The sequence below is a fragment of the Penicillium robsamsonii genome, assembly GCF_028829455.1.
Source record: "Penicillium robsamsonii strain IBT 29466 chromosome Unknown utg000003l_segment0_segment0, whole genome shotgun sequence".
NCBI lineage: Eukaryota > Fungi > Ascomycota > Eurotiomycetes > Eurotiales > Aspergillaceae > Penicillium > Penicillium robsamsonii.
The window spans coordinates 5,398,092-5,425,612 of NW_026643221.1; the positions used below are offsets into that span (position 1 = coordinate 5,398,092).

Below are 27,521 nucleotides of genomic sequence, written 5' to 3' on the forward strand. Positions count from 1 at the left end.
TATGGTCGCATTCTAAAGACCTTGAGAACTGGCATGGGGATTGAGGCCAGTGTCTGCAAGCCTTTGCAGGTTTCTTTCTTTCTTTTTTGTTTCCCCCCCCTCCCCCTTTGCTTTGATTTTGCTTTTTGGGAATGCGCCGAGGCATGCAGATTGGCTGTCTAGATTTCCCCTCGCCTTACTCTTTTGTTTTTTTCCTTGACGATAGTCTCTTCGATCTCTGCTTGATAAGTTGCGATCGGAATCTTTTCGGACACGTCTCGAAGTCCGAAAACCCAAAAATTCCCAGACGAAGCCAGAAGATCGCAGTCGCGCATTAGCAGGCATTTCGATATGATACCCTACGACTGAGCTTTTATTTGATTCATTTTTCAGCCATTTATGCAATATAGACAATAAAGGGTTTTTTTTTCAATGTTCGAACAAGTGTGCCTACACACAAGTATAGGTTCTGCATTCTGGCTCCGGAATAAAAGTGCGGGGGAAAAGCACGGACTCGCACTCCCCACAAAAGGCCAAGGGTCTTAGCTTCTCTCATTATTGAGACCTCGGGTAGAAGCGTATTGGGATTCTTTGTCTCACCTCTTCAACTTTGCCACTTCTATTACCTTCGACATGTCCCCGCACCCCCAACAGACCACCCACTCACATTCCCTTCACGATCCAGAAACATTCTGGTCTTATCACGCGGCCAGACTCCACTGGCACCGCAAGCCTTCACGTGCCCTAACTCGGCAGACAAAATCCCTAAACGGAACCGAGCATGAGCACTGGTCGTGGTTTGCCGACGGTGAGATCTCCACAACCTACAATTGTGTCGACCGACATGTGCTCGCAGGTCATGGAGACAACGTTGCAATTGTTTGGGAATCACCAGTTACCGGTGTAACGGAGAAGTATACCTATGCCTGTCTACTTGATGAGGTTGAGGTCCTTGCTGGTGTATTGAGGGAGGAAGGGGTACAGAAGGGCGATGTTGTTATTATTTACAGTATGCAAATCACCACCATTGGGGAATTAAAAACTGGCGCCCCAAACTGACCACACATCGCATCTAGTGCCAATGATCCCCGCGGCCTTAATCGCCGCGTTAGCAATAGCCCGCTTAGGTGCAGTCCACGCCGCTGTCTTCGGTGGTTTCGCCCCGCAAGCTCTAGCACAGCGTATCGAGGCCGCGCGCCCGAGAGCTATAATGACAGCGTCATGTGGAATAGAGGGATCCAAGGGGCCCATTTCTTACCGACCGCTCGTTGAGGGCGCTGTCAAGGCAAGCAGCTTCAAGCCGAGCAGGATCATTGTCTGGCAGCGTGACCAACTGCGTTGGAATCAGCCCGATAAGCGTGGTGGACAGCGTAACTGGCAGAGGCTCGTTAAGAGTGCACAGTTCCGTGGGGTTAAGGCTGGACCTGTTCCCGTCAAGAGTACGGACGCGCTTTATATTATTTACACAAGTGGTGAGTAGGTCTCAGAACCAAATCTGGTTCCTGATAGACCTTGTTCTGTTCATGCTTATATTTTCCCACAGGAACAACCGGCCTCCCCAAAGGTGTCCTCCGCGAAGCAGGTGGACACGCCGTGGGTCTGGAACTCTCGATAAAATCCCTCTTTGGGATAAAAGGTCCCGGTGACACAATGTTCTGCGCATCAGACATAGGCTGGGTCGTCGGGCACTCGTACATTCTCTATGCGCCGCTACTAGTCGGCGCCACAACGGTCCTGTTTGAAGGCAAGCCCGTCGGCACGCCGGACGCAGGGACATTCTGGCGCATCGTTGAGAAACACAACGTGAATGCGCTTTTTACGGCTCCAACTGCCATGCGAGCTATCCGGAAAGATGACCCAAACGACCAGATTATCGGCGAGGTTGGGAAACGTGGAGGATTGAAATCTCTCCGTGCGCTTTTCCTCGCCGGTGAACGTAGCGAGCCGAGTATTGTTCGCTCATACCAAGATCTGCTTGGTAAGTATGCAGCAGACGGTGCGCTTGTTATTGATAACTGGTGGTCATCGGAATCCGGATCCCCGATTACGGGTGTTGCCTTGAATGGAAGTGCTGCCCTTGCTAGTCTAGCATCCGGGCCAGATCACTCGCCCCTCACGCCCCGTCCCGGCTCAGCAGGCTTCCCAATGCCGGGCTTTGACGTTCGCATCGTCGATGACGAAGGCAGTGAAGTCGTGCCGAGCACAATGGGTAATATCGTTATGGCGCCACCACTCGCCCCGTCGGCATTCACGACCCTCTTTGAGGACGAGGAGCGGTTTTACCGTGGATATCTCAAGCGGTTTAATGGCCGCTGGGTTGATACCGGTGACGCGGGGATGATTGATAAGGATGGATACGTGCATGTTATGTCGCGGAGTGACGATATCATCAATGTTGCCGCGCATCGGTTCAGTACTGGTAAGAATGTTCTTTTCTTTGCCACCCAGCGCCATGACCCGAGGATACTTGATCTGACTCATTCCCACAGGAACCATTGAACAAGCCATCCTCTCACACCCATCGATCAGCGAAGCAAGCGTCGTCGGCATCCCCGACCCCCTTAAAGGCCATCTTCCCTTCGCGTTCATCCAGCCCAAAGCTGGCGCAATCCCTGGAGAAACCGGACCTCTTCCGGCAGCACCCAGCCCGCAGTTATTTGCTGAGGTTAACGCGCTGGTCCGCGAGCAGATTGGGGCTATTGCGTCGCTGGGTGGGATTATACAGGGCCGGGGGATGATTCCTAAGACGCGGAGTGGGAAGACGCTTAGACGTGTACTGAAGGAGCTTGTTGAGCTTGGGGTAAAGGGGGAGTATACGGCGGAGGTTAGTGTCCCACCCACTGTTGAGGATGCGGAGGTTGTCTCTGTTGCGAGGGAGAGGGTTAGGGAGTATTTCGAGGAGAAGGGGAAGGCGAATGGGGTCGGGAAGCCGAAGCTTTAGATCGATAGATGCATAGATACTTGGGTGTGATCATAGTGAATACTGTGGTTGAAGCTGGTATATCAAGGGGCTTTCGTGGAGGTATCAGCAGCACCACGGCTATCTACCAAGTCTTCCAGTCAAGGAATATAAAGTCAACCCAAAGATACACCTTGAAACCCGACAATGAGAATTGAGAAAAAACTGTGCCAAAGCTCGAGAAGCATTTTACCTAGGTCAATTTTCTACTTCCAAGTGTTTGGTTTCCTGGGCTTTGTGTTTTACCCCTAAAATCTCTGTGTAATGGACATGACTTGCCTTCCCAGAAAGCTTGCAGAAAATACGACACGCCCTGCAGAAAGGCCGTATAGGAGCCCCCAGGCCGTATAGGACGGGGGCTCCTTTACGGCGTCCCCGAGCTGAGCTGATACAACAGCTTATAATTTGGGCTTGCAGATTTTGATCTTATTCCAAGATTTTCACAACTCCGCCTATAATCTCTCACGGCGGTGCCGACGGGCGAATGCTTTGCTGGTATTTGCAGAGTCTGACATGATATCGTAGACTGCAGCTTAGCACGATAGTTTAGCTTCTTTCTTGATGAGCACTCTTTCTACGTTATAAATACCTTGACAATGACCTTAGATCTGACTTTCACACAGGCATTCGAAACGAAAACGAGACCATCAAAACACAATAGATCATTCGGTTCCCAACATGCACTTACTTCTTCTCACCATCACCACTCTCGCCTCCTTTGCCCTGGCCGAGTATCGCCCAGAAGAGCGCATCGTCCTGGTAGACTGCAGAATTCACCCACCAAACAGCGATTCCACCTCTCACCAAATTATGTATTACCTGGTGTATTTGACACTTTAACTGCTGGTGCTAGTCGGCTGTTTTGTTGATTTTATTTGGCTTAGTTTCTCGCTAGCAACTGCGATATGGAATAGAATGTCGTATTTGACATGAAAATTTGGTCTATAGGGCGCTGCTATACCTATCATTTTCCATGGGCAAGTACTAGAGCAACATGCTTGTAGATGCCCCATAGTTCTGATCTCCTAGTTTCCCGCCTGTCGCTTCATGAAGCTAGTGAAAAATCGCGACATCTGCTCGTAGTCATCGACCTCTCCCACCCAACTAACATACTGGTCAGGGCGAATAATGACACTAACTCCGCGGTTTGGATCAATGCCATAATTTTCATAAGCTTGACCGTGTCCCTCATGGTAAGACTGCTCGTCGACGAAGACTTTCCAATAATCCCATCCCATGTCACCGTGATGGGGGTGAAACGCGTCAGGAAGGTCAAGAAGTTCGATTTCTGTTCGTGATCCGGAATGAATCGTCAACACCTCAATCACGCTATCGATAGGCTTCTCTGGTGGTGTGAACCGGCGAATAAAAGAGTCTGGCCCTCCCAAAGAGGCGCCTAACCTTTCGAAGCGTTCCATATTCTGTGGCTCGGTGAGCCGTCCAGGGAAAATTACCATTCGCCAGCGCCCGTTGCTCTTTAATAGCTCCTGTAGATGCCATGGGCGTGCATCGGCATGATTCAAAACTTTGAAGCTAGGCATACGTTTGCCAATATCAATCTTTGCAGCCAGCTGTGGGTGGCTGATGATCGTTTCCTTGGCTTGTACTGCGACATCCGTTTCCTTCGCAATGAGAATACTGGCAGCATAGTCAACAGCTACAAAAATGGAGGTTAGTACTGCAGACACCTCAACTAATGTAAGAAACTCACCTATTCCGCTTGCGAATTCGTTTCCTTTTTCAAATGCGCTTTTGAATTCTTCCATACTGACTCCCTCTTCATCCATGATGTCCTTGGCCGGGCGTCCGGAGAAAAGTCGCGAAAAGCGGTGGTCGAAAGCGATCAAATCTTGCGCGATCTGCCTTCTCTCAGACTCATAGGTTTGGAGAATCGAGGGCTCACTGAGACCGTTGATCACATGGGCGAGCTTCCACCCCAGGTTATACGCTATTCGAAATGTGAGTATTAATTCCTAGCACGCCAGGATTCGAAAACTTACTATCCTGCATACTGACATTCATACCCTGTCCAGCCTTGGGAGAGTGCGTATGGACAGCATCACCTGCCAAGAAGACGCGATCGCTCTGCGAAAATTTGTTACTCACTCGCTGTCCAATCTGGTACGCAGTCCACCAGTCGCAATACGCGTAATCGAGCTTATATGGATGCACGATACGCTGGGCAGACTCCAGGATGATCTCGGGAGTAATCCAGGACCGGTCAGCCTTGGAGCCATTCTTCTGACAATCTGTCGCCTGGAGCTGGATGTAGAGCCGAACAAGTTTATTCTCGCGGGGAATCACCATCAAGCTACCCGCATCCGCGGAGTGAATGGCGCATCGATGGCGGATATCTGGGAAATCCGTGATGGGGACAATGTCGAGCACACCCCAGATATAATCGGTTGAGCCACCTTCCAAGTTAAAGCCGACCTGACGACGCACCCATGAGTGGGCACCGTCACAACCGACCAGAAACTTAGCCTTGATATGCTCCACTTGATTGAGGTTTCCATTGCCTTTGGCCTCTGTCGCCTGGATGAGGTCTTCAGTGTCATCAGCAACCAAGTTACTTCGGAAAAGCCCATCCTCGATTACTGTTTCCTGGCCGTCAGAAGATTTCTGATGTTGTAGCCGTTGTTGAGGCGTGGACTCTTCCTCGGACAAGGTACTAAGTTTAACACTGATAGGGTAATCCTCGAAATCGCCTGCTTTGGTTTCGTCGAAATCAAAAGTTGTGGGCAACACACCACGCTCAACACGGATGTCACTATGTTCCTTGATTGAATCGAGGAAGAACCGCTCGATGCGACCCTGGTGCAGTACGACCTGTTGGAAACGACTGATTCCAGGAATGGTATCTGGAATGCGGTCGCTTCGTTGAAGACGGCCATTTCCATCAGGATTCCAAAGACAGATCTCCAGCATATGGTTCGCCTCGCGCCATGCCCGGTGGGCAAAGTCAAAAGAGTCGAAGATCTCCAGAGTGCGACATTGCAGACCGTCCGCCTGACCGTTGAAGATCTGCACTGGAGTCAGTATGTGATGTGGTAGCTCTTATCTTTGTATGAAAATGTACCTTGGAGCGGCGCTTGTCAACAATCCGAGTCTTGACTCCGCAGCGACTTAGCCAGTTGGCCAGCATGAGCCCAGCTGGCCCGGCACCAACAATGAGGACATCCACACGATCTTCTTTAGTTGGTAGTCTATCGACCATGATGAGCTTGGGGCTTGGAAATGCGTAGTTGATATCTTTTACTTCTTCCACTTATGACCCAAGGTAGTTGGAGGTTGTGGAGAGTAGGGCTTCTCCCGATTACCCCACGACGACCCCCGAGGAGGATCTGCAGAAATGCTGCGCTTGATAGGTCAAAATCTGTTTCAAACAGACCTTCAATTTCCGGTTCGGGTTTTGTGACAAAGATACAAAAAAGAGTGCTGCCAAGCGCACCGCCCCTCGCGGGTACGTACTTCGACCAGCACCCACCCGCTAGTATTACTGTTGGTGCGCTTGGCACGGTGAGGCGGGGAAAAAAAAATAGAGGGAAGAGAGTTGTATTCAAGAGGGATGAGCTCCCATGATAAAAGACACATGTATAACCCTAAGTCACTGGACTAACCGCCCAGCAACCCGTCTTTCTGCCCGAGTCCATTTATGCTCCAGTACAGCCTCTAAATTCTGGGTAGTAGTCTGTACGCCGTCTTGGATAGAGATGAGCGCCTGTTTAACCAATTTTCGTTCAGATACCCGGAGGCTAGGGAATGTAGGTCGATTGAATCCAGTGCTTGTACCACACTATGGAGATTTGGAGATCCTCCTTCAACCCAGCATTCAATAATTGAATCAAGCCAAACATTCTGTCAGAAAGGAACGCCCTCTGCGACCAGGTAGTCGACTATCAGTCGGAATGTGATCTTGAACGAGATCGATTTCGTATAGATGACTGGTCCAAGAAAGCCAAGATCTATTCGAGTCGTATATCCATTTCATCGAGAATCTATTTCGACATCTAAGAATAGAAGAGATGCTCCGGAGAACTCACAGAATCTGGGTCACAGGTAAACTGGATATACTCGAGCTTAGCCATATCACCAGTGCTAAGGATCTTTACATAAAAAGGTAGTTTCAAACAATGAGTAGATATAAAGAAAGGCGTTCAATCCTAAGGGCCTTGCACTCATGTGGTTTCTAAGGAAGGTTATCACGTTTAGAGTAGCTTTTATACATCAAGCAACTATAGGGGACTTGGTTTTATAAGGAATTTATTACCTTTCTAGTCAAACTTCTCTAGCTCAGCGTCCCAGTATTCGCAGATGAAGTATTGTTACCACTTCCTCTTTTGACTCGTGTTTGCCATCCAACTGTTTCGTTTATAAATCTCTCTTGCCCCAACCCCAGAAGCTATGGCAATCTTTTTTCACTTCCATATTTGAACTTTCAGTCCTTGCTATAACTTATCTCCCCCATCAACTCAAAATGAAGTCAACCAAATTTCCAAAGAGACCCACGCTTCGATGGGACCAATACAAGCGACAGGTACTGTGTTGTTTGTATCGATTCTTTATGTGCGACAAGAAGGAAACCGAGGAGATATTCTCCTACATGTTTAGGGGGCATCTGAACGAGCGCGGTATCCGGGGCTTCGTTCCATTTGCCACCCTCAACACTCAGTGGGTTTGGATGAAGAACAAACGGGATCCGGTTTGGTCCCATGTGCATTTAAACACCGCATTTGAAACCGATGGCGAGTGGAAGGGGGTCGTTACAAAGATCAAATCTGCAGCCAAAACATTGCGGTTCCAACTCCGCGAGAAGACGGAGGACGACACTAACATATCACCCCGGAGTTCGTTGGGATCCGACGGCGACCGAAGCAGTGCATGTGTTAGTTAATATCTGACACAACCAATCTGAGCTTGCAAGCTGACTATTCATTCTTCTAGAATGGGCCCCTCGCGCCAATGCTTCCTCACACGTTGTCTACACCAGAGACTCTCAACCCGATGGTATTGCTATTTCCGAGCCAGGATCGGGTCTCGAATGAACGATCCAGAGCCAGCCAAAGCGTCGATCAGATCATCTACCAGCAGAATGACCTCCACAGCAACATCTCCAATGCATTCCATAGGACCACCGAGCCTGTGGTCAGTAGCCATGGAAAACTATGCCTTTGGTGTGACCATGAAGGAGCCACCTACGAGTCCGGGGATACCCAGGAACTGCAGAACGAAGACTACGACCACGAAAGTGGATACAAGGACAATAGTCATGCTAACCAGCATAACAACCGACAAGATGACCCTGATATGAGAGAGTATACCCAAGGATTCAAGCGATTCATGAGAGAACTAGACGGCGAAGTCTCTTCCGATGAAGAACTTTTTGATTCAGCGAGGGAGAAATACGCGATGCTACCCCAAGAAAGCCCCCCCAAATTGGGCTCATTCTACAACCCACACTTATCCATGCCCTCAGACCTAGAGCAAGAATCCTTAGGCTCCGTGGCTAACTCAGACTGGTGCGTTGACAGAGGAAGCCCGGCTAATTTAGCCGAGTTTGGCATCCCTTCGATTCCAATGGAAGATCGGAGCGGCGCCCTTGACGATAATCAAATTCCCCCAAAAGATACTCAGTCCAACTTCCGTTTCTCCCAGACTCGCACGGGTCACGAGAGGGCGTTGGGGTATGAGTGGCCCTCCGATGATGAAAGGAGGGTGGACAACCTACGCCGGATGTCTGTGGAAGTTCTCAGCCAGATTGAAAGCCAGTCGACAACTCAGTTTTCTAGTCAGGAGAATATGGATATCTTGATGTATGACGGCAATAACTGGACTTGGATGTAGAAAATGGGAGATAGATGTTGGGAGTCGAGTGTCTCATAGTTGACATCAATACATCACAGATTTCTTTAATCTGATACTAGGTTCAATGGGATTCTCTACTTGGACAAGATAAACAGCCTTGAAATATCTCCATCAAAGACGCCAATCTACGTCTATCACCCTCAGATTATCCCGGGAAAATGATAATAATATATTATATAACTTATATAGAAATACTAGAGTATCTGATAAACAGAGAATAATCTCTAGCTCTGCGCGCGAGAGAGAGATCGGAAAGTCAAAGAATAACATCAACGTCGGCCCGATATCACCCCATGTTCAACTGGTTGTATTATCGATTTTCCCGACGGGATATCCGGGTTATATTGAGGATGATTCTCAATGCCATACCGACGCTCAGTCGGAAACGGTCTATCTATTTGAGCCTGGGTCGCGGTAGGAATCTTTTGGCCACGCTTAAGGGGGTTGGTGGGATTGTAGTCATATATCGACAAACGGTTCGAGTTATCAAAAAGCTAGCCATAACACTAATTCAAGACACCCGATTGATAGGCTAGTATAACATTTTGGATATCTTTAGCGATCTTTTATTTGTCCTTGATGGCATTGCTCTGAGCCCATTCCAGGATAGATTTCAGATGCTCTAGGCGTTGGACGGCGGGCCAATTTAGCCCATGCTCTGCAGCCATCCTTTTGCTAAATATGATTAACAAGCTTACAATTGTCAATATATGTTGAGCCATAATGACTCGCGTTCCTTCTGCTCCACTGGGAACTCTTTCAGTTTATGTTCATAGGCATGAGGCATGATGTTCTCGATCTGCTCGCGGCATCTTGTGATTTGCACCTCTAGATCACTGTACACCATATGTTAGTAGTTGTATTTCTAGTATCAATTAAACGTAGCTGACTCATTGATCAGATCAGGATTCCTTTGGGTGCTTTGGCCGATCTGTAATGGCAGTCTTTACTGGGCGCCATTTCTGTTTGGGAGGCCTCGGTGGCATAGGTTCAAGTTTCTTTTTGAAGAAATTTATTACATAGGTTTTATTTCTGTACCATCCGCAGTTTCATCGGCTATTTGTGTGCGGTTATAGTGTCTCGCAATGGGGCATCCGTTAATTGAAATCAACAGCTAAACAAAAACATGAGCCACTAACTGAAGATTTAATATTCTCCCATAATAAAGGAATTCCCCGGCCTCATCCGTATATATCCGGGGCCGAGGCAGACGACTCTATCACAGGTCCTGATGCCCCGCACTACAAGATCCAACTCGCACTCCATTCCTTTTTAGGGGTGCAAAACGCCTGGGTATCTCTTGATTTGTTCAACAGGTTATGGAGTTCTGGCAGCCTCCTGTTTAAGAGTTGTGTGTGTAGATCATGACTTCACATGGTGGCTATACTAGACAACTTTGAACGAACATAGGTCCATAAGAATGTATGTATAAATCTGCCTATAGCCCAAGATTATCTCTTCTACGGGTGAAATCTATATCCATGTAAGGATGTCTTACCCAACGACTACCATCAAGCGCAATTCGGCAGACTCCATGATATCTACCTGGCGCCATGACCGATCTCAATGGAACTTCTCGCACTGGATGATTGAGCTTCTTGGTCTGCATCTCATTGAATTTGACGCCGAAGTTCCAATATTCTCCAAGAAAGATAAAATCCCCGCCATACGAGAATGGACGGTCCACTTGTGGATTCTGCTGCATGCTGCGATCCCGCTCGCACTACATTACGCCTACGCAGCCTATACCGGCCAAAACATGCACCTGATTGCAGCTTTTGCGTTGTATTCTAGCGCGTTCAAGCTAAACGGAATTCACGAAATGCACATCATGCGCCGCCTAGGTCAAGTCTATGGCTTCCTGGACGGCGACAAGCATCCTCGGGATGAGATCCCAGACGTTGGCGTTGGCAAGGTGATACGGGAGCTTATATCCACCTCAACGCTGCGTATGGTGATGGCTGTATTTCTTACCTACCAACCGAGGAAGACACCGGCATCACTGGAATGGAAATGGCTTCCTTTGGAGATTGGGCTATACAGCATCACGGTCGACTTCTGGTTCTACTGGTATCACCGTATGATGCACTCAGTGGGCCCTTTGTGGAAGTTCCACCGTAGGCATCATCTGACGAAACATCCCAATCCTTTGCTTTCTGCATACGCCGACCATGAGCAGGAATTTATGGATATTACGGGTATTCCGCTTCTTGCGTATACCACGTTGAAGATGATCGGGCTACCTATGGGGTTCTACGGATGGTGGATTTGCTTTCAATACATTGCTTTCTCGGAGTTCATCGGACATAGTGGGCTTCGACTTCATGGAGGTGCACCCTCTACTGTGAATTGGCTACTGGAAATATTTGATGCTGAGTTGGTGATTGAAGATCATGATCTACATCACCGCTATGGATGGAGAAAGAGCCATAACTATGGCAAGCAATCTCGTCTTTGGGATAGGGTTTTTGGCACTTGTCATGAGCGCATCGAAAGTGTGAAAGAGAATGTCGATTACACAAATCGGGTGACGATGCCTCTTCTTTGAAGTGTGAATGTGGAAATGAGCTATGTTGCTAAGAGATATTATTGCTATATGAGATGAGATGCCAGTAAGTAATGAATATTCATGAGCTCTAGGACTATCTCTTTCGGGGTTTTACCTCGTAGAAGGAAAATCGATTGAAAAGATAGAAGTAAAAATCGTCTGATCATTTGAAAGTAGACCTACAATTATGTGCTTTCCGACCACCATAGCCGATACAGCCAATGAGTACCAAAGCTAAAAGTATTGCAATGTGCGCAGCAAGCTATTGTAGTTAAGTAAAAAGTGAACAAGCCCATCTATTCATCCCCAGACACGACACCAGACTCACCAGGGTGAGCGCGCTCATCAGCCACAAAGAGTTCATTGTCTTCCCCATCACTCAATTCAAATGGATTTTCAGGACCACCCTCGAAAGCACCAGGGGACTCACCAAAATGATAATTGAGACCATTAAATTCATCACAATCATCCATCGCGCCCTTCTGCTCCAGCATCACCCTGATCCCACGCATGATGTCTTCAATGCGAGTAGAGATATCATCCAGCTCATCATACATCTGGCGCGCTAACCAGGTCTCGCACACACCCCCACACTGTCTCTGGATCCGCTCGTTGTACTGCGACACACCGCGCAAAACCGGGGTGTACGGAGTGGGGGCTTCGTTATGCTGCTCGGGTAGGTATTCGGAGACTGGCTCGTATGAGGTCTCTCTCTCAGACGAGCAGTCGAATATGCCCAACCCCAACTCCAACTCGCGAGGGACGATGTACTCTGAAGCTGAGAGGTCTGGGAGTTCAAACGGGTTCATGGGCTTGGTAGAAGCAGCTACCTTGGAGATTTGCTGGCCCGACGGCTTGGGCGTGGGTTCACGTAGAGTAGACTCGGGAGGTGTGGACCGTAGGATTTCACGCGACATAGCAGACTTGGTCACACTGTCGTCTCTCTTGGACTCCTTCTTGCCCGAGGACTTGCGCGAGCTCTTGCGCGAAGTCTTGGAGGACTTGGAGGTCTTGGAGTGAATCGATCCCGGGGACATAGTCTCCATTGAGGAACTTATCCTCAGGCGCTTGGCCCCAGGTCGATCTCCCCTCTTGCGCTTTTTGGTTGCAACGGTTTCAATTGACTCCGAAGAGTTGTCATCGCGGAGATCCTACAGCGTGTATGTCAGCATATTTTTTTATCATCTATAGGCTGTGTTGGGATCCACGGGTATTCAATATAGATATTATCGAAGCTATCAAACACGTGATGGAAGTGATATAAGTCGGTAAACCAGACCTTCACCTGTTTAATATGTGTGGGATCTTTGAGGAAAGCTGAAGCCTGGATCTTTTCCTTTGGAAAAGCTGACATCATTCTAGTCAGATTGTTGGTGAAATGGAGACACTAAAGGTTTCTATTAGGCAGAGGGGATGATGAAAGATACAGAGATGGAGAAGGATGATGAGGAGTTGTGCAGACAGAGTACTGGCATCAATTTATAGATTAGCTGCGAACGACAAATAACTGAAAGGTCTGGCAAAGCCTTCCGATATCAAACTTGTATAGTATGAGATGCATGTGCCCTAATCAATATGGCGAGGTGTGATGATAAGGATAATTAATATCACGCAGAATGGACAGAAGTTAGGGACTGCATGTATCTGTGGATAACTCTAGTTTAGAAATACGGGCAAGATATCCGAGTCCAATGCAAAGAGTAAAAAGTAAGAGATCATCCTTGGATCCAAGTCAAATGTGAATATAATAAAAAGCGTTATGTCCAGGAGAATAAGGCGCAAAAACCAACAAAAGATAAGCTCCACAAGAAAGGCAGACATGAAAATTTAACCCAAGAGGGCTCATTATGTATTATCTAAAACGTAGACAAAACATATACACCTGAAGAACCGGTAGCCATAAACCGATAGCATTGTGCAGATATCATCAAGATCACACCAGTCACAACACTATCTCTTCATGACATTGACACACTCAACTGCTTTACAGCAAGAGGGCAACGGCACCGAAGACGGCAACCAGACCGGCACCAGCACCGGTAGCGGCGTTGATGGCACCGGCGTTGAAGGCAGGCTGGGAGGGGGTGGCGGTGGAGGAACCGATGGGGCCGCTGGGAGCACCGGTGGTGGCGGAGCCGGGGACCAGAGGGGTGGAGGTGACACCGGGCACGGGGACGAGGGGGATGCTGCTGGGGATCACGGGAGTGGAGGAAGCAGGGATGGAGGAAGAGCTGAATATGTTAGATTGAATTGATTAAATTGGAGAGAGATTCTTACCAGCTCTTGCACTCAGTCACGGAGGAGGTCACAATGGGACGAGTGACGGTGAAGGGGCCGTGGGTCATGGTGATGACGCCGGGCTGGAATACTATTAATATACGTCGGCAGACTTCGTCAAGGTAAAACATACGGTGGAGATGCTGTAGGTGTGGCCTCCGTGCACAACGGAGGTAGCCTCAGGGCAGTAGGTGGTGTACTGGGTGACAGTCTCGGTGACAACATTGGCCATGGCACCGGCGGCGAGAGCGAGAGTGGCAATAGAGAAACGCATTGTGATAAGAGTTGATCGGAATGGTTCCAAAAATGTTCAGATAGAAGGTTATATGCAGGAATCAATGACGACTTAAAAGAATGTAATCGGTTGAAAACCGGGAATTTAGAGAATGTAAGCGTGGGTGAAGAGGGAAGAAGAAGGGGGGGAAGAGGAGTTTATAACCAATTGTAATATTAAATGAGATTCAGGTACCCGTGCCACTAAGGTCAGGGCCCCAGGGGGAAAACAAAAAAAAAACGGGAAAAGGGGCAAAGACAGGGAAGTGGTAATAGAAAAAAAAATTCAATAAACAATGGTGGATCTGGGTAATTTGAAAAGGTACTTGATAGTCCTATGAAATTACTATGAAAATCAAAGTCACTTCTCCCTAGCGCCCTCCTTTCCCTTAAGCGCACGCCCTCAAGAACAGGTTCGAGGGTGGGCCGGTGGATCGTTTCCCAATTAGGCGGGAGTGGACTAAGGTTAGGCCAACTTCTCTCGGCATTGGCCATTTGTTCTAGGTTCTTTGATATATATAGTTTTATATCTTTTATATCTCTTCTCTGGACACTATGTTTACATTGAATGCTAGAAAAATTATGGTTTAAATGGCTTATGTTTCTCATTTCCTAGATATCCCCTCAAAATAAAGGCCCAAATTAGGCCTTTTTTGCTATCCTCTTTTCTCCAGATTATATAGACTAGAAATCAAAGCATCTCTTGAATCAGACCAATTGTATTATATACAACACTGATGTATCCATGGGCCGCCATGACCCCGTTGATCGCTTGGTTAAACAAAATCCCAAGTTCCAAGGTTTCCAAGGTCAGACTTTTGTAAAAATGCATCTTCTAGCTCTGCCATCTGAGATTATTCACCTGATTTTCCAATACCTGATAATGGAGTCACTACAATCCCTCGTCCTTGGAAAACTCCTACTTCACGCCTGATCCACTGACACATGTTTTCTCCCTTGACTTGTAGTCTCCCAACCCTCTTATCCAAACATGCAGAACGCTACTCTATCAATGAGATGCCGAGTTTTACTCCCACCGCGCCCTGCGTTGGGCAGCGGTAACTGGTAACGTACAACTGTACAGCTTGCACTCAAAGCGAGACTCCCGGAATAAATATGGCAAAAAAGATGGGAGTGCTTGTATCTGGCTATATTTGAAAATAGACCAGCCACTGTACGCCTTCTGTTGGATGGAGCATGGTATCGATCCGAATCCGATTCCACACTGGGCCACTAATAATTGGGATGAGAGCCCTCTCAGTAGCAATCTCCTCGAGCAAGCCACATACCTGGGCTCTGAGCCAATCGTCAAATTATTGCTTGATCATGGGGCGCTTACTGACCGTCCAACGTTCACGATAATACTGAGATACGCAGCGAAAGAAAGGCACCTTGGTATCGCCAAACTTCTTGGGGAGAATTGCTGAAAAGCAGGGTGCTCTATGGGCAGCAATCGGGGAAGGATCTACGTGCGAGTTCTGCTTGAAAATAGAGTGATCGCCGAGACACAGCCACCAGATCGTCATTCCTGCTTGGGCCGCTCACCAGCGCGACCCAGAGATAGCTAACCAGCTACTTGCACATTGAGCGAGTCTATTGGAACCGCCCGGCATTGCAGAAAGCATCTCCCGGCTATATCGCTTGTGACTGGTCGAGGTCACTATAGCACTGTGAAGCTACTGCTTTCCTATAATACAAGCTACAATCTCACCGCCAAATACGGTGACCCCTTACTGAACGTATTTGGATCATATCCCATCTACGGAGGGTGAAGTGCGCACAACGTAGGGAAATGCGAGACAGGAACGCAAAAGATCAAACCATGTGAATATTAATAGTAGCGACTATATACTATGAAGCTGCTAAGTGTACTCGAGAGTCACTCGGAGCATACGAGAATTGTATGTCCTCATTGTGCTAGTGTCAACAATGCGACAGTGGAACTGTTGCCACGAAGGGGGAGGTTCATAGAGATTCGGATCCAACACAGTAGACCAATAAGGTGAACCAACACAACAATTCCAATCCGATGGTACTGGCCCCTCAAAGGATGGTTGAGAGGCGTGGGACCTTTCAGCAGCGCCCGTCCAGCGCCAGCTAGACCGAAGTCCAGCCGTCACCGACGAGTGCTGACACAGATTAAAACGCCGTTTCTTCATCTTGGATTTAGTTGTGTGAAGAAGAAAAGGAGGAAAAGATTTTGCCGAGCGAAGATAAATCAACATCTGGCGCACGGACCAGGCGGAGAGCTCAAACGGGACTAGTACATTCTTCCCGCTTTCCGCGGGCAACGGAAAGATGCCAGTGCTCGTCCGACAAGCATCAGTTTAAAAGCCGTCGCTTTCCTATCGGCTAAGTACATAATATCCTGCTTGAGAATTGACATTCTTCAGCTTCATCATGTATTTGTCTCGCTGTGGTAGATCTGCTGCTCGCTTGCTCCCCCTTGGGAGCTCCCGGGCAGCCGTCGTCTCCGCTCGCGCTATCGTGCCCAGATTGGCCCCCCAATCGCGGGGAGTAGCGTCCACTCGCGATACGCAGCACAAGGTTGGTGATCCGAATGGATTCAATGGCAAGCGGAACATGCAAACTGATAATTTAATAGCTGCTGGCGGCCTCGCTGAAGGAGTCCGACCCCGCCGTTTATAACATCCTGCAGAAGGTGCGTCATCGCTGATGGAGACCTCACCAATTGACCGACGAGTTGCTAAAACTATTCCAGGAGAAAAACCGTCAAAAGCACTTCATTAATCTGATCCCTTCCGAGAACTTCACCTCGCAAGCTGTTCTCGATGCCCTTGGCAGTGTTATGCAAAGTATGTACTCCGAATTCCCGCCTCTGCTTGGTTAATAGAGCATCCTAACCGCAATTTAGACAAATATTCCGAGGGATACCCTGGTGCCCGTTACTATGGAGGAAATGAACACATTGATGCCTCCGAGCGGTTGTGCCAGCAGCGTGCCCTGGAGACCTTCCGTCTGAACCCGGAGGAATGGGGAGTTAACGTTCAACGTACGATACAGTCCTCGCAGTCCCATGATATATCCGAAGCTAACTTGATCCAGCTCTGTCGGGCTCACCCGCTAATCTCATGGCCTATTCTGCCCTCCTCAACACCCACGACCGCCTTATGGGTCTGGACCTTCCCCATGGTGGCCACCTGTCCCACGGTTATCAGACCCCTACCAAGAAAATTTCCGCCATCTCCAAATACTTCGAGACCCTCCCCTACCGCCTTGATGAGTCGACTGGCCTGATCGACTACGATGCATTGGAGAAGTCGGCAACCCTATACCGGCCCAAGCTGATTGTCGCGGGTACCTCGGCCTACAGCCGTCTGATTGACTACCCGCGCATGCGCGCGATCGCCGACTCCGTGGGCGCCTACTTGCTGTCCGATATGGCCCACATCTCGGGTCTTGTGGCTGCCGATGTGCTCCCATCTCCCTTCCCCTACTCAGATGTCGTGACCACCACCACCCACAAGTCTCTTCGTGGCCCGCGTGGAGCCATGATCTTCTACCGCAAGGGTGTGCGCAGCACCGACAAGAAGGGAAATCCTATCATGTACGATCTGGAGAACCCCATCAACGCATCCGTCTTCCCCGGCCACCAGGGCGGCCCTCACAACCACACTATTACCGCGCTGGCCGTGGCCCTCAAACAAGCTCAGACGCCCGATTTCGAGGCCTACCAGAAGACAGTGCTTCTCAACGCCTCTGCTCTAGCCCAGCGTCTAGGTGATTCCACCAGCAACGGTGGACTCGGTTACAACATTGTGTCTGGTGGCACCGATAACCACCTGGTGCTAGTGGACCTGAAGAACCGCGGCCTGGACGGTGCCCGCGTTGAGCGTGTTCTCGAGCTGTGCGGTGTCGCCAGCAACAAGAACACCGTTCCCGGTGATAAGTCCGCACTTAAGCCCGGCGGTCTGCGTCTGGGAACCCCAGCCATGACCTCCCGTGGCTTCCAGCCCGAGGACTTCACCCGCGTCGCCGATATCGTTGATCGCGCGGTCACCATCACACAGAAGCTGGACAAGGCTGCCCGTGAATCGGCCCAATCCCGCGGTGTCAAGAACCCGAATACTGTCAAGGCCTTCTTGGAGTACGTGGGCGAGGGTGAGGAGATCTCGGAGATTGTTGTGCTCCGCCAAGAGGTGGAAGATTGGGTTGGTACCTTCAGCTTGCCGTGGGCTGAGGACCAGTAGACGTTTCTTTTTCTTTTTTTTGATTCCCTCTGTATATTTCTTTGCATGATTTCGAAACGAATATGACTGAAGACCTTTTTATTTAAGACTAGAAAAAAGAATTGAAATTTTCTCTAGACAAGATACGAAGTAAAGTAAATGGGCGGACTTTACTCCACAAAGTCTAATTTGGGAAACCGGGGAACGATGTCATCATCTTACCTGGGCCGAGATCGGCTTATCATCTTTCACACCGCATCGAGGTACAACACTCTTTTCATTTACAGGATTTTCTACAGGACTTTCACCTACAATCATGAAAGTCAGCCAGGTACGAACATGCAATTACGACGGGAAACAAAATACTGACCCACCGTCAGCTCTATGTCTACCCGATTAAATCCCTCCGACCAACAACAATTACGGAGGGAATCCTAACCACACGGGGCTTTCAATATGACCGCCACTTCATGCTCCTCAAAGTCATCGGAGCTGAGGATGGCTCCGGCACCACAACCCTGAAGAACATGCATGTCCCGCACTTCCCAGAGATGGCCCTCTTCCACACCGACATTGAATATCCACAGACAGACAAGGACAGCGGGAAATTAGTTATCACATACAACCCTCCTCTATCAGAGCCAGCTTCCAAAGCCCTTAAAACCAACCGACTGCAAATCCCACTCCAGCCCAACCCCAAAAGCCTCAAACCCCTCAAGGTGGTAATGCACCAGAGCCCAACGACAGGATACAACATGGGCGCAGAGTACAACGACTGGTTCAGCGCCTGCTTCGGGTACCCGGTTGTCCTAGCCTACCTTGGACCAAATTCAAGAGAGGTACTGGGCACACTCGCGCCAGCAAAGCAAGACAAAAAGTCTGCGCTGCGCACAATACGCGAAAGTCTAACAAGACCCGACAGGAAATGGGAGCGGGCCCTTCTGATTCTCATTGTAGCTTCTGGGATTAATATATTCCTTCAGGGTAGTACCCTCTTCCGCGACGGGATAATCCCCCAAACAGCTCGCAATCTCACGCCCACGCTCCTTTTCACTGCTAGTGCAGCGGTGCTAGCGTTGGTGCTATTTCACTTCTACACTCAGCACGCAAAGAACAAGGATCGCATTACCTTTGCGGACTGCGCGCCTTATCTCGTTATCTCCGAGACATCCGTTGATAATGTCTCAGCGCGGCTGCCGGAGGGGGAAGAGATGGACCGCACAAAATTCCGGCCTAATATTGTTATTTCAGGGGCTGGGGAGGCCTTCGAGGAGGACTTTTGGGGTGCGCTGACTGTGAGCGCAGGATCAGGGCGCGGGTCACCTAAGCTGTTGCTGACGGGGAATTGTGTACGCTGCCAGAGCCTTAATGTTGATTACGAGACTGGGAAGATGGGGACTGGTGAGTCCGGTGCTGTGCTTAAGAAGTTGATGAAGGATCGCAGGGTGGACTCTGGGGCGAAATACAGTCCTGTTTTTGGTAGATATGCTTTCTTGGAACCGAAGGGCGAGGGGGTTAGTCTGAGGGTTGGGGATGAGGTTATAGTTGCCGAGAAAGGAACTAGAAGATCTGTTTTTGGTGAGTGTTTATCCTTTTTCTGGGGAATTGTGGGAGTGGGTGCTAATTGGATTCTTTAGATTGGCCTGGCCTGACGAATTGAGAATAAATAGATCTCTCTATTGTATGTTGTATATAGATATCTAGGGAATTGACGTCATGTTGGAGGGTGGAATTACATTACAATATAGCGATTTCGGGCAAAACTCTTATCCTAGAATAATTATAACTGACTTGCTCTTGACTGAAATAGTACTGACTCTTATTACTTATGCTTTGAACCAGGTGAAGCCCGAATGAGAAGCCCAACCTTGAAAGTAGTTTGATACACAGCCACAATTACATCATGGACACCGCCACCAATTGCTCATCACCTGACTTTCTTGATCCATGGAAAGGCAACTGGATGTGGACGATTCGATTTCTAAGAATAACTCTTGCAATAACTTTTGACCCGGTTTCGTTTTTCGCTTTCTGTGACTTTGTACTCTTATACATCTGTGTCAAGTTCACCCTTACCTTCAGCCTTACCGAACTATTTAGGGACTGTGGCTCAAGCCCCTCGGATCATCCATACACCGCTGCCTGTTTGGAGTCCACACTCAACTCTTACGTTGACCTGTCACGCATCCAAACAGAGCTGCATTCGATTTGTGTTTCACGTGTGTGACACTTCTACCTCTTTCCAAGACCTGATCGGTCAGGCGCCAAACATCCCGCGATCCGGTGCATAAGGCATCGCTGAGCCCCGCCGCGGGTAAGCTGCCGCAGCAGGAAAAAAAAGAGCGATCTTAATCCTTCCAAAACATAACTGCTACAATGGCTATGGATCCAGACCATTTGCGTCGCAAGGACACCACCAAGGGCCCCCCACTGCGGATCCTGTCTCTAGGTTAGTATCATCTCTCATCTCGGCCAATATCACTCAGCTGACCTGAATAGATGGGGGTGGTGTTCGTGGATACTCCATGCTTATTCTCCTCCAGGAACTCATGTACCGCACCTATGTTGAATGCGAAGGTAAGCCTCCGCGTCGCGACCAGATTCCCAAACCTTGCGATCACTTTGACTTGATCGCCGGTACCGGCACTGGCGGCTTGATCGCTCTGATGCTCGGTCGCCTCCGCCTGGATCTCGAGACATGCAAAGAAGTATACGTACGCATGACTCGCAAAGTATTCGAGACCGACAAGACCATCGCTGGTATTCCCTACCGCTCGACTTTGTTCAAGGCCTCGAAACTCGAGGAGGCGATCCGGGAATGTGTGCGGGAACATACAGTGTTCGAGGCGGAGGGAAATGACACGGGGAATTCCCCCAATCGTGAATCTGTGGCTTCTATGGCCAGCTTGCCATATAGTCCAGCCTCTATTCCACAGCGCTCTATAAGTCGGGGCAGTTTCAGCACCGCTGCTGCTTCGCATCCAATGTCTCCGACAAGCCAAAGAGGCTCCGTTTTTCTAAATGGGTTGCGTTGGGGTAATCCAGATGCGCTGCTTTATGATAACCGAGAGAATCGGACGAAAACGTGAGCTTTACGATGTGATAATATAGGTCGCTAGTACTGATGAAATATAGTGCGGTCACTGCTATGTATAAGGGCACCCCGCGGAAAGGATCGGCTGTCCTTCTACGGTCGTACGACTCCCGCCGAGAACCCCCACCTGAATTCGACTGCACTGTCTGGCAAGCAGGACGTGCGACATCTGCGACAGGGCTTGCCTTCAAGCCTATTCAGATTGGTCAACACCACTTTATTGATGAGGGCCATGGAACATTCAACCCCGCGCCGCTGATCCTTGATGAGGCTATTGTGAATGAGTGGCCGGGTCGGGAAGTTGGGGTCTTTATCAGTGTGGGAACTGGAAAGCGCCCAGCTGGTACCAACAACCGACAACATGAATGGTGGGAGGATTTCTTCGGCGACTCCTTTGGCACATTCGCTGAAGCGCGGCGTCGACTGATGACGAAGATCGAAGGCTGCGAGGACATCCACAATGAGATGCTTCGAGACCGTCTCGCCAAGCGCAATGTCAGCAAAGACAATTATTTCCGCCTCAACGTCGAGGTCGGCGTTGGCGAGTTTGGTATGAACGAATGGAACCGGCTAGCCGATATCAGCACCAACACACGGCAGTATCTGGCCAGGCCGGAAGTCAAGAAGATGATCCTAGAAGCAGGTGTCAGATTTGCCAAAATCGAGCGCATGAACCGCCGTCTGGCGACCCACGCCGCAGCTGGCGGGGATCGCGACGATCTATCTTTTGATCTTGAGAATGAAGAGCTTTCTCTTCCTCCCGTTCAATCACAATCACACATTCCACCCCCTGCGCACTTCGCTGTCGAACTACCTGCGGAATTACCTGCTGAGTTTGTTGACTTCGCACATCACCACCCACCTTCACAAGCGCCGCCATCTATTCCAACTGTGGTGACTACATCACCACCGGATGACGCGCTTCCAGTTCACCCAACACCTCAGGATAGCATATCCACTTCCCCACCCCGGCAATCTGGCAGTGATCATCGTCGAAGCCACGAGCTTGCAAGCCGACCAAGCTCGCAACAACAGAGCTCACCCTCCCGCAGTGATGAGTATTTTACAATCAATGGCATGGCGCCACCAGTGCCACCCAAGACGCCCATCCCATACCCAGCTCAAGATGACGGCGGCGTGGCCATGCCCGCACCGCTCTTCTCCCAAGCACCGTCTAACTCGAACAATAAAGCCCGGCCTCCTTACCCAATTGATGAGCCGCCACCAACGGTGAACCGGCAACGGAAGCCTAGCTACCACGTACGATGATCCCTTGTCACGTTTGATCTCGAGACCCTTTTTTTATTTTATTTTTTACATGTGTACTACGTTGTTTCTATGTCTTTCCTGCTGAATACCCCTCTGCTGAGATGGTTGATTAGGGCTGATACGGCGTCTTAGGCGCATGCCCCCTACCAAGGCCAGTGGCCTCTGGCATAATGAATGACGACATTTATGAGACCCCAAATGTGCGAATGGTCTGTATAGTAATGAGCAAAAAAAGGGGGACTTCAAGAGATACTTTCGCCTACGTAGGAGTAAATTGCCACCCTGTTGATCCGTACAATATGTACTCCGTAGGCCTGAACATCTCCATAAATTAAGCCATATAAGCCGATACCAAAGGTACAAGTACCTGTCGATCGCAGTCCAGCCCGCCCTGGCCAGAAGTAGCAGTACCTCCTTTCCCCACACACCCAGCCTCTTTGTTTTGCTCGATCTTTCCCTTTCCCCTTTTCTTTTTTTTTTTTTTAAATGTGTTCTTCATATCCTTAATGATTCTTTGCTCTTAGCTTTTACCTTGACACCTTCGAAATCCGATATTTGCCATCTGAGCTGAAAGTCATAGCGCCCAACAGTTGACGCGCGCCCCCTTGCGGGATCCCACCATTTTTCTTTCCTCGTGGACCTTTTCCAGAAGCATTCTCAGATCGCCAATATTCCAAATCACAATTCCCCCACCAAAGTTGTTGCGATTCGGAACCCTTCCAAGATTGTTGTTCAGCCAGTGATAATCGCCCCGGCGATACGCCCAGTCTTTATCGATATCGTGGTAGGGTAGATAAGTGTTTCAAATAGTCGCTGAGTCTCGTCTTCGGACGACTCTCTGTCCCCGCGACACAACTTTTCGCCTCTTCCCACTGCTGGTCAGTGTGGTTTTCCCTCCATCATGGATCCCAATTTCGCCTTATCGCATGCAAACAACCTCCTTGCGCGCACAGAAACCTCAGGTCGCCCGCCAGTATACAAGGCTGTCGGTATTTCGCTGGCTGTCGCATCGGGCATCTTCATTGGTATCTCGTTTGTGGTCAAGAAAATCGGCCTGCTGAAGGCGAACGTGAAGTACAATGAGGAGGCCGGCGAGGGATATGGATATCTGAAGAATTTCTGGTGGTGGACTGGCATGACGCTGATGATTGTTGGAGAGATCTGCAATTTTGTGGCGTATGCTTTCGTCGATGCGATTTTGGTTACGCCGCTTGGTGCGCTCTCGGTCGTGATTACGACGATTCTATCAGCTATTTTCCTCAAGGAACGGCTTAGTTTCGTGGGGAAGGTTGGCTGTTTCTGTTGTATTATTGGATCTGTGACTATCGCTATGAATGCACCTGAGCAATCGTCTGTCAAGGACATTCAGAGCATGCAGCATTTTGTTATTCAGCCTGGGTTTCTGGTCTATGCTGGGCTGATCATTATTGGAGCTGCTTTTACCGCTCTTTGGGTTGGTCCGCGCTACGGAAAGTCGAGCATGTTTGTTTATATCAGTATTTGCAGCATGGTTGGTGGGCTGAGTGTCGTGGCTACCCAAGGCTTGGGGTCTGCTATCCTCGCTCAGATTAATGGCGAGGAGCAGTTCAAGCATTGGTTCCTCTATGTTTTGTTTGTGTTTGTTATTGGAACACTGCTAACTGAGATTATTTACCTCAATGTACGTATTCACTCCCCTCATGTCTCATACATGTGCTAACATTGCTATACAGAAAGCGCTGAATCTTTTCAACGCCGCTTTGGTCACCCCGACTTACTATGTGATGTTTACTAGCGCCACCATTGTCACTTCTGCCATCCTGTTCCAGGGCTTCAAAGGCACAGGCATTCAGATTGCAACTGTAATCATTGGGTTCTTGCAAATCTGTGCTGGTGTTGTATTGCTGCAGCTATCCAAGTCTGCCAAGGACGTCCCCGATGCTGCCATCTTCAAGGGCGATCTGGATCAAATTCGGGAGGTCGCCGCGGTGGAAGAGCCCGAGTCTGAGCCCAAGGCAGACTCCATTCGAGGTGCGGCCTCTATCATCCGTCGCATTTCAACTGCTCGCCGCACTATGGAATCAGATGAAGCCCGTCGTTTCTTCCATGATAAACATGAGGATACGCTGAAAGTGCCAGGCGAGAATGAGATAATTGAATGGGATGGCCTGCGCCGGCGCAAGACTGTCATTGGCGAGGGACCAACTATGTCACGACCAATCACTCCGCGAACACCCTCAGTCAAACAACAACATCCACCGTGGGGCATGTCCCGGGTGCCCGCTGTTGAGCCCGAGGAGGAACAACGACCAAACACCAAGCAAAGCGGTCATTCTTTCATGGATAATATTCGGTCTCGGGCTACCAGCGTACTTCATCCTTCCCAGTGGAAGGCCGTAAATACAGAAGAGGAGAAAAATCCTAATGTCAACACACAATCGATGGGCATGACAGATATGCCACACCAAAGTGGCAATGCTGACACCGAATACCATGGCGCCAGTATGACTGGAGGGTTGGAGGCCCCGTTCAACCCAAACCGACCGCGTAGCGATACGCCGCGGTCTATATCATGGGCAGACGAAAAGCCCGAAAGTTTGGCACCCGAACCTCTCGCCAACACTGCCCGCCGCCAGTTCTCTTTCAACAACATGATGGGCCGTGGGAAGGCTGGCAGCGAATCCCCCGTCAGACACCCACCAGGTTCGCCGCCTCGTGGCATCTTACGCCGATCGCACTTGGAAGCCGACCTGCGCAAGACCGCAACGGAGGAAGAATCACTCGGTCTCGTCCACGGCGACTCACGCCATTCACGACCAGAAGACGAACTCCTAAACGAAAAGCTAGAACGGTGGTCGAGCGCCGAGTCAGAACTTGGCGAGCCCCAGCCCATGTTCGCCGGCCGGCCACATGGCGACTCCGTGTCCAGCATGTCCACTGCCGCATTCCCTGCATATGAGGATAATCACCACAACCACTCCGAGTCCCACAACCCCTACTACCTCCCCCATAACCGACAAGCCACCTCGTCCCCGGAGCCCCTCTCTCACGAAGAAGAGGGCTGGCACCCTTCATCGAGGGGCAGCGGCAGCAGAACTCGCACCCGGACGAACTCTTCTGTCCATCCCCATTCCCGCGCCCCACCTCCCGCCCAATCCTCCTTTTCTACCCACCGCCATCCAAACCCCCTCCCACCACTCCCTGATATCACGCCCACCACCACACTCGACCTCATGTCCAGCGAAACCAATGCATCGGGCCTGAGATCAGTCTCTTCAGAGTCTGATATGGTAACGACTGTCTCTGGCGAGACAGAAGACTACAATGATCGCCTGTCTACCATCCCGACTCGCCAACAGAGCGGCTGGCGTCGGCATATTTCTGACAACAGCAGTCATGATGGCGAGACATATGCTGCACGCGGAGGTAGGAGAGGTTCCTTCAGGTGAATGTGAGAAAGCTTCGCGATTTATCAGGCTTATATAGCCATCTTGGGATTCTGATTTATGACCCATATATCACGATTTCTTTCTCATGTTGTATTTAGCATGGCCATGGCGCTTATTGGGAGACTTTGTTGATGTTTCTTTTCTTGTCTGTTTTTTTTTCCCTGACTATTTTGTGTTCTGTGATCGAACCGCGTTTTATCATCGATTTGTACATGATTATGATTGTGGTTTTGATTTTGATTCTGTAAATAATGGATGTCATGATAATGGTGCATGATTGATTAATGAAATGAGAACCTCAAGTACAAATGTCATTCATCATAAGTTATATCGGCAACGGTAGTGCATCAGTCAATGGAACGAGAGAAACTCCAAAGCAGATATTCCATAGTCAGGCAATCAGATTTAATTCGATGTGATCATAGATCATGGGTATCATAAGTGTACGTAGTTTAAAGTAGCATCATCCAGAACGCCATACATGGCAAAATGCCATGCGCAATGCAACACAAACCAAAAAAGAAAAAAGCCAAGTCGCTAAGTGTCAACCATGTTCATGTAAAAGAAGATCACTTCTTCCCCTGCACGCCAAACATCCCAGCAACACTCCTCTGCCCCTTGGCCGCAACATGCATACCAGGGAACCGGGACTCCGCAAGACGGCACCCAGCTTTGATGCTCTCGAGAGCCCTAGTGGTAGCAAGCTGAACGTCAGAAAGACCACTCGCCGGTCATTCAACAGTATCAAGATAGTACATACCAGTCCACACTAACAACCTTCACACTTTTCCACCCCCCACGGGCAATTTCCTGCTGGAGCTTACTCGCAGCAAGACCCCCTCCTGCACCAGACACAGCTGCTCCACTCCCGGTCCCGGTATTGGGTTGTCCGACGAGAACATGCGTCACCGTCTTCCGGGCCATGTAGATAGAAGTCTTCGCCCCGTTCGACGCGAGTAGGTGTTTCAGCTTATACTCCGAGATTTGGGGGAGAGTGGAGCCATTGATGAAGATTGTAACACCGGCGAAGATATGCGAAGTCGATTTCAGATCAAGGCTTGCGCCAGAGCGGGCCTCGGGTTGGGGAATGTCTTCTATTCGAAACTTTTCTTTTTCCGTTTCTTTTTCCTTTGTATTCGGAGTTGGACTCTGACTCCGCTCCCCTCCAATAATAGTCCGAGGCTTCTTCGTCTCCACCTTTATGTCATCTACAGCCTTCCGCTTGCTAACACCCATAAACGACCGGATATCCCGAACACCGAGTTCAGTCCGCTTAGCCACATCCCCAGCAACCATAGCCCATTCACCGGAAGCTTTAGGCGCCGGTGGTGACTGCGCGCATTTCCCATCAAACGCGCCAGGTACAAGCGTCGAGTCCCGTGGTGCTGTGTTCCACACTCCCTGTCCGAATACCTTTCCCCGCCCCGGAAGACAATCCCCACTTTGATACTGTCTGGTCAATTTCGCAGAGCGCGCATCTCGCCATGACGTTGACCCGAGGAAACCGCCGGCTTCAGCTGCGCGCTGGTGTCCTGTTGAGGCTGACTGCCAGGGGTCGAAATGGTGGTGGTTTCGAGGTTCTGAGGGTTGCGGTTTTGTGGATGGTTTTAGTCGGTCAGTAGTCATGGTTGGCTCTTAT

At 49.6% G+C, this 27,521-nt stretch overlaps 12 protein-coding genes across 12 annotated transcripts; 7 read left to right on the top strand and 5 right to left on the bottom strand.

Moving 5' to 3' along the window:
- Positions 1–612: 612 nt before the first annotated feature.
- N7447_006798 (putative acyl-CoA synthetase) lies at positions 613–2,920 on the top strand (the record flags this gene model as incomplete). Its single annotated transcript, XM_057231060.1, has 4 exons — positions 613–988; positions 1,056–1,451; positions 1,523–2,398; positions 2,469–2,920. 4 exons carry the CDS (start codon positions 613–615, stop codon positions 2,918–2,920), a joined length of 2,100 nt encoding a protein of 699 aa, XP_057086150.1.
- A 1,043-nt stretch (positions 2,921–3,963) lies between these two features.
- N7447_006799 (putative FAD monooxygenase) lies at positions 3,964–6,155 on the bottom strand (the record flags this gene model as incomplete). Its single annotated transcript, XM_057231061.1, has 4 exons — positions 3,964–4,595; positions 4,650–4,886; positions 4,939–5,962; positions 6,018–6,155. 4 exons carry the CDS (start codon positions 6,153–6,155, stop codon positions 3,964–3,966), a joined length of 2,031 nt encoding a protein of 676 aa, XP_057086151.1.
- A 1,260-nt stretch (positions 6,156–7,415) lies between these two features.
- N7447_006800 (uncharacterized protein) lies at positions 7,416–8,782 on the top strand (the record flags this gene model as incomplete). Its single annotated transcript, XM_057231062.1, has 2 exons — positions 7,416–7,823; positions 7,883–8,782. The coding sequence occupies 2 exons, from the start codon at positions 7,416–7,418 to the stop codon at positions 8,780–8,782; spliced, it is 1,308 nt and encodes a 435-aa protein (XP_057086152.1).
- A 587-nt stretch (positions 8,783–9,369) lies between these two features.
- On the bottom strand, positions 9,370–9,650 carry N7447_006801 (uncharacterized protein; the record flags this gene model as incomplete). The annotated part of the gene is made up of 2 exons (XM_057231063.1): positions 9,370–9,478; positions 9,532–9,650. The coding sequence occupies 2 exons, from the start codon at positions 9,648–9,650 to the stop codon at positions 9,370–9,372; spliced, it is 228 nt and encodes a 75-aa protein (XP_057086153.1).
- Positions 9,651–10,292: 642 nt separating this feature from the next.
- On the top strand, positions 10,293–11,351 carry N7447_006802 (sterol desaturase family protein; the record flags this gene model as incomplete). Its single annotated transcript, XM_057231064.1, has 1 exon — positions 10,293–11,351. One exon carries the CDS (start codon positions 10,293–10,295, stop codon positions 11,349–11,351), a length of 1,059 nt encoding a protein of 352 aa, XP_057086154.1.
- A 296-nt stretch (positions 11,352–11,647) lies between these two features.
- Positions 11,648–12,738, bottom strand: N7447_006803 (uncharacterized protein; the record flags this gene model as incomplete). Its single annotated transcript, XM_057231065.1, has 2 exons — positions 11,648–12,502; positions 12,631–12,738. Coding segments are annotated over 2 exons (963 nt in total), but the record flags the coding sequence as incomplete, so codon positions are not given.
- Positions 12,739–13,335: 597 nt separating this feature from the next.
- Positions 13,336–13,902, bottom strand: N7447_006804 (putative GPI anchored protein; the record flags this gene model as incomplete). The annotated part of the gene is made up of 3 exons (XM_057231066.1): positions 13,336–13,582; positions 13,629–13,711; positions 13,762–13,902. 3 exons carry the CDS (start codon positions 13,900–13,902, stop codon positions 13,336–13,338), a joined length of 471 nt encoding a protein of 156 aa, XP_057086156.1.
- A 2,399-nt stretch (positions 13,903–16,301) lies between these two features.
- Positions 16,302–18,112, top strand: N7447_006805 (serine hydroxymethyltransferase; the record flags this gene model as incomplete). The annotated part of the gene is made up of 5 exons (XM_057231067.1): positions 16,302–16,448; positions 16,507–16,563; positions 16,624–16,717; positions 16,777–16,914; positions 16,968–18,112. The coding sequence occupies 5 exons, from the start codon at positions 16,302–16,304 to the stop codon at positions 18,110–18,112; spliced, it is 1,581 nt and encodes a 526-aa protein (XP_057086157.1).
- Positions 18,113–18,407: 295 nt separating this feature from the next.
- On the top strand, positions 18,408–19,751 carry N7447_006806 (MOSC domain protein; the record flags this gene model as incomplete). Its single annotated transcript, XM_057231068.1, has 3 exons — positions 18,408–18,422; positions 18,472–19,669; positions 19,729–19,751. The coding sequence occupies 3 exons, from the start codon at positions 18,408–18,410 to the stop codon at positions 19,749–19,751; spliced, it is 1,236 nt and encodes a 411-aa protein (XP_057086158.1).
- Positions 19,752–20,467: 716 nt separating this feature from the next.
- N7447_006807 (putative Patatin-like serine hydrolase) lies at positions 20,468–22,454 on the top strand (the record flags this gene model as incomplete). Its single annotated transcript, XM_057231069.1, has 3 exons — positions 20,468–20,540; positions 20,591–21,176; positions 21,227–22,454. The coding sequence occupies 3 exons, from the start codon at positions 20,468–20,470 to the stop codon at positions 22,452–22,454; spliced, it is 1,887 nt and encodes a 628-aa protein (XP_057086159.1).
- Positions 22,455–23,355: 901 nt separating this feature from the next.
- On the top strand, positions 23,356–25,882 carry N7447_006808 (DUF803 domain membrane protein; the record flags this gene model as incomplete). Its single annotated transcript, XM_057231070.1, has 2 exons — positions 23,356–24,114; positions 24,167–25,882. 2 exons carry the CDS (start codon positions 23,356–23,358, stop codon positions 25,880–25,882), a joined length of 2,475 nt encoding a protein of 824 aa, XP_057086160.1.
- Positions 25,883–26,451: 569 nt separating this feature from the next.
- N7447_006809 (uncharacterized protein) lies at positions 26,452–27,508 on the bottom strand (the record flags this gene model as incomplete). The annotated part of the gene is made up of 2 exons (XM_057231071.1): positions 26,452–26,572; positions 26,643–27,508. 2 exons carry the CDS (start codon positions 27,506–27,508, stop codon positions 26,452–26,454), a joined length of 987 nt encoding a protein of 328 aa, XP_057086161.1.
- Between the last annotated feature and the right edge of the window lie 13 nt (positions 27,509–27,521).